Source organism: Protobothrops mucrosquamatus, unplaced genomic scaffold (assembly GCF_001527695.2).
Source record: "Protobothrops mucrosquamatus isolate PMUCROS unplaced genomic scaffold, P.Mucros_1.0 scaffold2715, whole genome shotgun sequence".
NCBI lineage: Eukaryota > Metazoa > Chordata > Lepidosauria > Squamata > Viperidae > Protobothrops > Protobothrops mucrosquamatus.
In genome coordinates, this window is record NW_015388758.1 from 62144 (window position 1) to 73913 (window position 11770).

At 45.1% G+C, this 11770-nt stretch overlaps 1 protein-coding gene across 1 annotated transcript in view; it reads left to right on the plus strand.

The window, feature by feature from the left end:
• GALNT1 (polypeptide N-acetylgalactosaminyltransferase 1) overlaps nucleotides 1-11770 on the plus strand; it is a 102689-nt gene that overhangs the window by 17084 nt on the left and 73835 nt on the right. Inside the window, exon 3 of the mRNA XM_015825611.1 lies at nucleotides 6468-6634. Coding sequence (XP_015681097.1) covers nucleotides 6468-6634 — 167 coding nt within the window. The remainder of the gene's footprint in view (nucleotides 1-6467; nucleotides 6635-11770) is intronic.

Below are 11770 nucleotides of genomic sequence, written 5' to 3' on the forward strand. Positions count from 1 at the left end.
TGTATAGGTATAGACTAGGCCAGGGGTAGGCAACCTTGGCTCTTTTATGACTCGTGGACTTCAACTCCCAGAATTCCTGAGCCAGGTTGCCTACCCCTGGATTAGGCGAAACTTGGCTTAATGCCAGTAGTTGTGAAAGGGATCTTGGAGTCCTAGTGGACAGTCACCTAAATAATATGATTTAAGTGATTGTCCACTAGAGCCAACAATGTGTGGCAGCAGCCAAAAAAGCCAACGTAATCCTGAGATGCATTAATAGAGGGATAGAATCAAGATCTCATAAAGTTCTAGTACCATTAACTTACAGAAAATGTCTAAAATGTAGGACCCATGATTCCCATGGGATTGACAAAGATGTGGCTGTTTGAATGCAGCTATGCCACTTCACTGCCAATCAATTGTGTCCATATGTTGATCATTTCCAGTGCTTCCTACCAGGTTCCTACAAGAAAGTCAATGGGGAAGCCAATAGGAAGTGTGAAATTGCTCCTGCTCCCGGTGCTTTTTTGCCTATCTGTGGTCGTTCTATTTTTCTATTAAGATGAGGAAATATCTCTGAAACAATGATCCAATTGGTCATGGGTTGTCTAGCACAACAGTCCCCAATTTTTCTGGCTCCATGAACCAGCAGCGGTGGGGGAGGAGAGAGGATGGTTTTGTGCGCGCGCCTGTCATTTACATGTCCCAGGTCCCAATGGGCCACAGCCCAGTACTGGGCTGTGGACCAGGGGTTCAGGACCCCCTGTCTAGCACACTGGTTCTCAACCTGTGGGTCGTGACCCCATTTGGGGTCGAACGACCATTTCATGGGGGTCGCCAAACGCAGTCCACCATTTTTTTCCCCTTTTCCTTAGCTGTGCTACTCCCTCTTATTCTATTGGCTTTTGAAAGCCAATAGAATAGATTCTATTCAAGAGAATCTATTGGCTTTCGAAAGCCAATAGAATAGACTCTCTTGAATAGAGTCTAATTCTATTGGCTTTCAAAAGCCAATAGGAATTGTCCAGGCTGTCTCTGCCCTGCTGAGCCCACCAAAAGTCCCAGTCTGCAAATGGTCCTGCAAGTTGTCTGCAGCTAAGGTGAGCTTTCTGGACGTTTCCACCTCTCCCTGCTGAGCAACTCCTAAATGTAAGTAAAAGAGGGCCAGGGGTGGGAGGTGGGAGGCCGGCGGGCGCAGGGAGGGTTGCTGGCACGCGTCGGGCCCAGCGGGTGCCTTACCTCCCTTGGGCTGGGCCAGCTGGTGGCCCAGCCGGTGGTCGCCCTGCGCCCTCGCTGCCGCGTGCCATGGCCGCCCAGGAGCGCCTGGGTCTGCCTGCCGCCGCACCGAATGTGCGGTAGCCAAGGTAAGGCTAGCGGAGCAGCGGCGGGCGCAGGGAGGGTTGCTGGCGTGCATGGGGCCCGGCGGGTGCTTACCTCTGGCTGGGCCAGCTGGTGGCCCAGCCGGTGGTCAGCCTGCGCTGTCGCTGCCACTTGCCATGGCCGCCCAGGAGCGCCTGGGCCTGCCTGCCGTCGCACCAAACGGCTGCTCCCTTGCTCCAGGCTCGCTGAGCTCAGCTCTCCGCTCCCCACTCCCGATACCAATCAAAGTGGCCACAATGGTGCCGCACACTCAGTAGCCACCCCCCGCCCAGCACTCATTGGCCACTACGCGCTGCCTGTCGGGCGCAGCGCTGTCTCATCGGGCTGCAGCGGCGGCTCAAGGCGATCGCCGGCGCCTCGTTGGCTCAGGCCGGCTGCCCGTGATAGGCATCTGATGGTGACTCGGGGTACAGCCGTGGGCGGGGGTGTCTGCTCCCTTGCTCCGAGCTCACTGAGCTCCGATACCAATCAAACATTCCAATACCCACACGGTGGGAAACCGATCCGGGCACCGCAGCAGAAGCCACAAGCTGTGGGGGATCCCTGCCGCCGCCGCCAGAGCCGGCTACAACGGAGCACCAGCCAGTTGCTTCAACCAGGCCCTCTCTTTCTCCCTCTCTCTCTCCCTCTCTTCCTTCCTCCCTGTTTCTCTCTCCGATCGGGAATCGATTTGGAGGTGGGGAGGGGAGTGGCCGAGGGCTACCTGTGTGACCTTGAAGTGGCCACCTTTGAAAGTACCAACGCTGCTCCAGCCAGGCTCGAGCCGGGCAGAGCAGGCGATGGGAGAAGAGCGAGGCGATCGCCTTCCCGGCAGCCGGGACTCCGGCGCGCCTTCCCAGCCAGCGGGGCCTATGGTAGCGTCGGGATAACGTGGCTCTCTGGGAAAGGAACTTCCTGCCACACTTCTTAGGGGGTGGGGCACCCAAGCAGAGGGTTAATCAGAAGCCACGCAAGGGGGCAAGCCTGCATGAAGAGCCATGCCCTTTGTGTGGGGGAGGGACACAATGAGGGAGCCAAACAATCACGGGACGAAGATGCAGCCAGCCGCCGAAAATGCCATGCAGGAAAAACAGTTGACAGCAGCCTGCCAGGCGGCGTGCGTGACTCCGGCGCACCTTAGGATTGCCTGCTGGCGCCTGGTTAGAGCAGGTGGCCGGTGCTCCATTGTGGGAAACCGATCCGGGCACCGCAGCAGAAGCCACAAGCTGTGGGGGATCCCTGCCGCCACTGCCAGAGCCGGCTACAACAGAGCGCCAGCCAGTTGCTTCAACCAGGCACTGGCGGCCTCAGGATGCCCCACCCATTGCTGACGTTGCCGTGCCATGTCCCATGATGCCAGGGAATCCCCGCCCTGCCGGAGCTGGTCACAATGGAGCATCGGCCACCTGCTCTAACCAGGCGCCGGCGGGCAGTCCTAAGGTGCGCCGGAGTCACGCACGCCGCCCGGCAGGCTGCTGTCAACTGTTTATCCTGCATGGCATTTCCGGCGGCTGGCTGCATCTTCGTCCCGTGATTGTTTGGCTCCCTCATCGTGTCCCTCCCCCACAGAAAGGGCATAGCTCTTTATGCAGGCTTGCCCCCTTGCGGGGCTTCTGATTAACCCTGTGCTCGGGTGCCCCACCCCCTAAGAAGTGTGGCAGGAAGTTCCTTTCCCAGGGAGCCGTGCGATCCCGGTGCTACCATAGGCCCCGCTGGCTGGGAAGGCGCGCCGGAGTCCCGGCTGCCGGGAAGGCGATCGCCTCGCTCTTCTCCCATCGCCTGCTCTGCCCGGCTCGAGCCTGGCTGGAGCAGCGTTGGTACTTCCAAAGGTGGCCACTTCAAGGTCGCACAGGTAGCCCTCGGCCACTCCCCTCCACACCTCCAAATCGATTCCCGATCGGAGAGAGAGAGAGGGAGGGAGGAAGGGAGGGAAAGAGATGGAGAAAGATATGGAGAAAGAAATAAAGTGGAAGAGAGAGAAAGGGAGAGAGAGGGGGAGAGAGAAAGAAAGAGGGAGAGAGAGGAAGGGAGAGAAAGAGGAAGGGAGAGGGAGGGAGGGAGGGAGGGAGGGAGAGAAAGGGAGAAAGGGAGAGAGAAATAGAGAGGAAGAGAGAGAGGGAGAGAGGAAAGGGGGAGAGGAAATAGAGGGAGAGGAAAGAGGAAGAGGAGAGAGGGAGAGGGGAAAGAGGAAAGAGAAAGAGAGGAAAGAGGGGGAGAGGAAAGATAGAAAGAGAAAGAGGAAAGAAAGAGAGAAAAGAGAAAGAGGGAGAGGAAAGAGAGGAAAGATAGAAAGAGAAAGAGGAAAGAGAGGGAAGAGAGAAAGGGAGAGGAAAGAGAAAGAGAGAGGGAGAGGAAAGAAAGAGAGAGGAAAGAGAGAGAGGGAAAGGAAAGAGAGGGAGAGAGGAAAGCATAATCACTATGCTTTAATTATGTCCAATTTGTAAAAATGAAAATACATCCTGCATATCAGATATTTACATTGCGATTCATAACGTAGCAAAATTACAGTTATGAAATAGCAATGAAAATAATTTTATGGTTGGGGGTCACCACAACATGGTGGCCACGCCCACTTGGTGGCCACACCCACTTGGCCACGCCCCTGGCACCCGGTGATGTATAAGTGGTTAGGGGTCACCACAACATGGGTAACTGTATTATGGAGTCGCGGCATTAGAAAGGTTGAGAACCACTGGTCTAGCATATTACTAAAACCCTTCTGTCTGATTGTAACCATTTGAGTGAAATGGCACCACAAGACAATTTTTTAAACAATATACCTATAAGGAGCAGCTGTCCTGAATACATGTGGACAATCTCATGATCGCTCCTTTCTCTGGAGAGATTTCACTGGCCAAGCTCCACCTTTTGTCCAGCAATCTCTGTGGAAAGTGTGCCCCAGCTTCTGGAACATCTTGCTTGCCATGTACACACATATAGTGAAGGAAAAATTATTTGATCCCCTGCTGATTTTCAGTCTATAATTTTAATGGTAGGTTTATTTTAACAGTGAGAGACAGAATAACAACCAAAACAGTCCAGAAAAATGCATTTCAAAAGTTATAAATTGATTTGCATTTTAATGAGGGAAATAAGTATTTGATCCCCTATCAGCAAGATTTCTGGCTCCCAGGTGTCCTTTATACAGGTGATGAGCTGAGATTAGGAGCACTCTTTTTTAAAAAGAGTGCTCCTAATCTCAGCTTGTTACTTGTATAAAAGACACCTGTCCACAGAAGCAATCAATCAGATTCCAAACTTTCCACCATGGCCAAGATCAAAGAACTGTCCAAGGATGTCAGGGACAAGATTGTAGACCTATACAAGGCTGGAATAGGCTATAAGACTATCTCCAAGCAGCTTGGTGAGAAGGTGACAACAGTGTAATTATTCGCAAATGGAAGAAACACAAAATAACTCAATCTTCCTCCGTCCGGGGCTCCATGCAAGATCTCACCTCATGGAGTTTCAGTGATCATGAGAACGGTGAGGAATCAGCCCAGAACTACACGGGAAGATCTTGTCAATGATCTCAAGGCAGCCGGAACCATAGTCACCAAGAAAACAATCGGTAACACACTACGCCGTGAAGGAGTGAAATCCTGCAGCGCCCACAAGGTCCCCCTGCTCAAGAAAGCACATGTACAATGAAGTTTGCCAATGAACATCTGAATGATTCAGAGGAGAACTGGGTGAAAGTTGTGGTTAGATAAGACCAAAATCGAGCTCTTTGGCATCAACTCAACTCACTGTGTTTGGAGGAGAAGGAGTGCTGCCTATGACCCCAAGAACAATATCCCCACCATCAAACCTGGAGGTGGAAACATTATGCTTTGGAGGTGTTTTTCTGCTAAGGAGGCAGGACAACTTCACCGCATCAAAGGGACGATGGACAGGGCCATGCATTGTCAAATCTTGGGTGAGAACCTCCTTCCCTCAGCCAGGACATTGAAAATGGGTCGTGGATGGGTATTCCAGCATGACAATGACCTAATACACATGGCCAAGGCAGTGGCTCAAGAAGAAGCACATTAAGGTCTTGGAGTGTCATAGCTAGTCTCCAGACCGTAATCCTATAAAAAAATCTATGGAGGGAGCTGAAGGTTCAAGCTACCAAACATCAGCCTCAAAAACTTAGTGACCTGGAGAGGATCTGCAAAGAGGAGTGGGACAAAATCCCTCCTGAGATGTGTGCAAACCTGGTGGCCAACTACAAGAAATATCTGACCTCTGTGATTGCCAACAAGAGTTTTGCCACCAAATATCAAGTCATGTTTTGTGAAGGGGTCAAATACTTATTTCCACTCATTAAAATGAAAATCAATAGCTTTTTTGAAATGCATTTTTCTGGATTTCTTTTTCTTATTCTGTCTCTCACTGTTAAACCTACCATTACAATTATAGACTGATCATTTCTTTGTCAGTGGGCAAATGTACAAAATCAGGGGATCAAATATTTTTTCCCTTACTGTACACACACACACACACACACACACATATGAATCTAGGATATTCTTATGTTCATATCTTCAAGAAAGAAGTACACCTGTTAAAAACATTTGACATATCCTATGTAAACAACAATTATAAGGGTGAATTGATAAAAGGCATACTTATAGCCAGATTTTGCTGTTCGCTTATTAGAAGCATGTGCTTTAAAGTATATATATTTAAAATCCCAATGTCTACATGTACCTCCCTGAAGCCATTTTCTAGGTATTTTGACTGATGAAGTTTAGCAAGTAGTTATAGGGAATAAAACATCTTCTGAAACTGCATCTGATGTAAATTATTCTACAATTTTGGTATCAGAAAAAATATTTTAATTGTTTCAGATGTGATCTTTTATTAAACATTAGGACTTTGTATGCTTTATTGGTTAATTTATCTGTTTTAAATATTTTAATAATTACTATAATTTGCCCTTGCTATATGATTGTAAATGGATGGATGAATGAAGATCAAGAAACTGTATTCTAGCTGCCTCAAAATTATTATTGTAGTGTGTACCTGCCAAGATTGATTAGTATAGAACACATGTGGTATAGAACACGTTTTATATTCTATACTAAATTGCTGTGCAAACATATTTATTGTAATTATTGTTTTAATTGTTTTTATATTTTTAGCTGTAAGACAAAATTATATCCTGATAATCTTCCTACAACAAGTGTTGTAATTGTTTTTCATAATGAAGCTTGGAGTACTCTCTTGCGAACTGTTCATAGTGTAATAAACAGATCACCAAGACATATGCTGGAAGAAATTATCCTGGTAGATGATGCTAGTGAAAGAGGTAAGAATTTATCATTGTTTGCATCAGTTGCCATTTGGACATACTTCCTAGATTTAGACTTCTCTTGGTATAGCTTTAAGGTTAGATTCATATAAAGTAGGTTTGTTACCCAGAAAATATTGTGTGTGGTAGGAATTGTGCCTTGGTATTTGAAATAAAATTTACAATTTTCTTTCAGAATAAATGTATCAGGAAAATGTTTGAAATCTCACTTGATTTTGGTATCAGGGCAGATTGAGGACCAAATATATTTTATTTCCAGAATTGCTCATAGTGCAGTATATTATCCATGCGTGCCTGCATTAAAAGAAAAAAAATCAGTCGTGCTATTTCTCTTCTTTCAGTTAAGATGATTTTTTTCTAAATGGCTAAAATCTTGCGAGATTGTCATTTTTCATAAGATTCTGAGTTTTTTCATCTAGACCCTTTACAGTTCAGGCAGAGAGAGCTATAGTACTGAAACATACTTGATTGCACTTGTCAATTACCTTTGGAGGGCTAAGGATGAAAATGTTGCATCCATCCTGGTCCTACTGGATCACTCAACAGCTTTTGATGCTATTGACTATAGCATCACTATAGCAGGGAACTGAGAGCAAGACTTCTGTTTTGAAGTGATTTTTCTTTCTTTGTGGCTGATACTATTAAGTATTGGTGGAGGAAGAGTGGTCCAGCTCTAGGTGCCTATTATGTGGATGTCTTAGGGCTCAAGTCATTATCCTACTTACAATAACATCCTGTTTAATATCTATATGAAGCTGCTGGAGAGGTCATCGACCAGCATGGGGTTCAATGTCATCAGCGTGATGAAATGGTTGCGATTCTCCCCCCCCCCCCGCAGGATCAGGAGTATTGACATCTGTGACTCTGAATGAGGTAACACTCTCCTATAGAGATCTGGTATGCAATTTGGGGACCCTTTTAGACTCACAGATCCTGCTGCTTTCAGCTTCCAGCAGGACAAATTTTGCACAAATCCATCTTGAGCACCAGTTGCACCCATTCCTGAACCAAGAGACTCACAGTCACCCATGCCTTAGTCATTTTCCATTTTGATTACTGCAGTGCACTCTAAATGGAGCTGCCCTTGAAGATCAGCCAGAAGCTGATCTTCCAGAATGTAAAGGTGCACATAATTTTGGGTTCCCCATGTTTCATCTGAGCAACACCATGGCTACATGAGTCACACTGGTTTCCAGTTGCATTCTGGGTGCAATTCTAGCTACTAGTTATCAACTTTTAAGTTGTATACAGCACAAAGCTACGTTACTTGCAGGTCCATCTCTCCCTGTGAGTATCTGCCCATCCTACTAGGTTAGAAAGGGTGTTGCCATCTGATGTTGCCCTCTGATAGAATCTTGGAGGCAGGGTGGATTTGATTTAAATCAAGTCGATTTAAATCATGATTTAAATCACTAGTAAAAAGGCTTGATTTAAATCAACTTGATTAAATCATAATTTTTAAAGAGCAACTGTCATCTCTGTCCCACAATGGCTCTTCCTCTGACCTGCCGTTGACTCATCGACAGTCCCACTCACTTTAATGGGACGGCTGGTGATGCGGCAGTGACACAACAAGGTGAGGGACATGGCAGGCAGCAGGTGAGTGGATGCCTGCTAACAGGTGCTGCCATGATGGATATGAAATGACAGATGCTCTTTAAATATAAGGACTCATTCTTGCTAATAATTAGAATCTTTAATATTATTTGCAAACAAAATGAAGGTTTCCTATTTAGAATAATAAGCTGTCAGGTTAGTAAAACAGCGATATCAGAACCAATTTTAGGTTAATAGGTTAATCACACATACCATGTTTCCCTGAAAATTAGACCTACCCCAAAAATAAGATCTACCCTGATTTTTGGGGGGTGGGCCTAATATAAGCCCTGCCTCCAAAATAAGCCCTAGTTAGAACCCTGCCCACTCAGTCCCACCTCGCTGCCGCAATGGGGCAGGAGTCTTCATGTTGCGCTACTGCTGCCCCAACAAAGCAAGGATGGTAGGGGAGAGGGTGGAGCTGCCCTACATGCCCCACACCTGCTTACTTCAGCCCCCTCCCCAGCCAGGCCATTCCTTGCTCGGCGACCTTTCCTTTCACTCCCTTCCCGAGCTGGACTACCATGCTATTGAGGTAGGCGGGAAAGGCCTGGTCCCCCTCTGCCGTTTCGGAGCCAGGTGGGAGTGACGGCGAAAGGCTACGCTGCCACTGTGCGCCGTGGAGGGGCTTTGTTAGAGAATTTTAATTTCTCTATTGGTGAAAATAAATCAGAAGCTCTCACAGTTGACTGCATTTAGCTGATTCAAATAAACTCTTTATATTCATATAAAATTATTTACAATATCATACATTCTTCTTTACAGCAACATAGCACAAATGAAAACTTCTTACAGCAGAGACAAACCAGAGACTGAAACTGAAACAAAATCCAGCTTCTAACTCCAAACCTTTTGCACACACTCAGTAGCACTTTCTTCACATTGGCTGACTGAGTTACCACATGACTCTTCCTGCTCATGAATATTCCAACACTCCTCCCTTCATGACAGGAAGAGACATCAGACCTATTGATTCAATACATTTTCCATGGTGAATACCACCCAATGGTTTAGTCATCATGTCTGCCAAATTATCCTCAGAAGAACAATGATATAAACTAATCAAGTTTTCTTTTACAGCTTCCCTGACATTACAATACTTAATGTCTACATGTTTACTTCTGTTCTTCACCCTGTCACCAGTTGCCATTTTTATACAGGCAGCATTGTCTTCAAATACCTTTACAGATTCTTTTACATTAATATTTAAATCTTACAACAACTGTACATACCATGTTACTTCAGAACACAATTCAGATAAAGCAATAAACTCTGCTTCCGCTGTTGAAATAGCAACAGTTGTTTGTTTTCTGAACTTCCATCCAATCAGAGTCCCTCCAAACAATATTATAATCCCAGAATTTGATTTCCTTGTGTTTATGTCATTTGCATAGTCACTATCAACATAACACTTTAATTTCAATTTCTCAGTAATCTGTATTTGAAGCCCCAAATTTATAGTTCCCTTTAAATATCTGAGAACCCTCTTTACACCCATCCAATGTAAATTTGTAGGTGCAGCAGTAAAACGACTTAAAATGCTTACTGCACAAGCTATGTCTGGTCTGGACCACTGTGATAGATATAACAAACTCCCTATTGCTGAGTGATATATCTCTTGATCACAGGTTTCACCTTTGTCTGCACTTAAACTATTATAAAAATCCATACTCATGGGTGTGGGAGCAGTATTGCAATCTTTCATATTATATTTCTCCAATAACTGCTCAATTTTTCTCCTTTGACTGAGAATATAACCACCCTTTTCATTTTTCTGTATCTCTACACCGAGATAATTTTTTATTTCTCCCAAATTCTTTAATTCAAATTTCTTTCCTAATTTATCAGCAAATTCCTTGACTTGTGATGCATCCTTTGCGATGAAGCAAAGATCATCCACAAATGATAACAGTAGACAATTCCCTCCTTGTAACTGTCCAGTATATATACAATTATCAGCTTTGCAACTCTTAAATCCAAGACCCTTTAAAGCAGTATCTAAACAGATATTCCAATTTCTGGCTGACTGCTTCAGCCCATAAATAGCCTTGTTTAATTTATGCATTTAGGCTTTGCAATTTCATATCCTGGTGCTTGGATCATATAAATTTCTTCCTCTAACTCAGCATTGAGGAATGCAGTTGTGATATCAAAGTGCCAGATTTTATGCTTATATGCCGCTGCCAACGCCAGAGCTAATCTTATACTCTCACTTTTCACAGTTGGCGCAAATACTTCCTCGTAGTGCACATTCTTTAATTGTGAAAAACCTTGTGCCACTAACCTGGCCTTATACTGTATATCATTATTTGGCAATACCTTTTTCTTATATACGCACTTACAACCCACAGCTTTGGTTCCCTGTGGCAAAGTCACTGATTTAAATACTTCATGGTCTCCCATGGATTTCATCTCTTAATCTGTGGCCTCCTTCCATCTTTCTTGTTCAGCTTTTGGTAATGCCAACACCTCTTTATAACTTCTTGGCTCATACCACACATTGCAAACCTTTACCTTGCTGGCAGAATACCTGTCAGGCGGAATTCCTTTGTTACATCGCTCTGACCTACGTGGTATTAACTGCTCCTGTGTCTCAATTCTTTCTGGCTTCATGTCTTGTTCAGCTTCTCCTCCCTGAACATTGACATCTTCAATAATCATCTTTCCATCATTAGATGAGTTATTGTCACTAAATGGATCACCGTCATTAAGTGAGACATACCCAGAATTTGCATTAATTCTGTCCCAATTTTGTTCTGCAAAATTAGCAGACCTTGAAATTACAATTCTTTTACTTCCATCGCTAAAGCGATATCCTTTTGACCCTGGCTCATAACCCACAAACCTGAGCTTTCTTGCCTTTTGCTGTCCCTTTCTTCTGATTGCTTTTGGAATATGTACCCATGCAGTACTTCCAAAAATTCTCAAATGTGCCAGTGATGGCTTTCTCCCATATAGAATGGCATATGGAGTATTATTAATGGAGGAACTCCACAGCCTGTTAACTATGTAATTGGCAGACAATATGGCTTCTCTCCAATATGACCTGCTCATACCACAATCCTCTAATAATGAATCTTTCATTGTTTGCAAAACACCATTCCTTCTTTCAGCTACACCGTTCTCTGCTGCTGAGTAAGGATTTGTACGTCTGTGTCTTATCCCCAACTGCCCCAACCATTGTTGGAATTTAGTTGACATAAATTCAGTACCTCTGTCAGTTTGCAGCTGACACACTTGTTGTCTGTACCTTCTCTCTACAAAACTTACCCACTGTTTGAATTGTTGTAGCACCTCTGTCTTATCTCTAAGCAAGTAACAAAATCCATATCTGCTACAATCATCAACAATTACCAGTGCATATTTTGCTCCTCCCAAACTGGCTTGCATAGGTCCCACCAGATCTGCATGGACCAGCTCTAGAGCTCTTTTTGTTTGTCTTGTGCTATATTTACTAACTGGGAATGCCTTTGACTTCGATGCTTTGCATACTGCACAGTCCAAATATGTTTTGCATCCCTTCAAATTTAGCCCTTC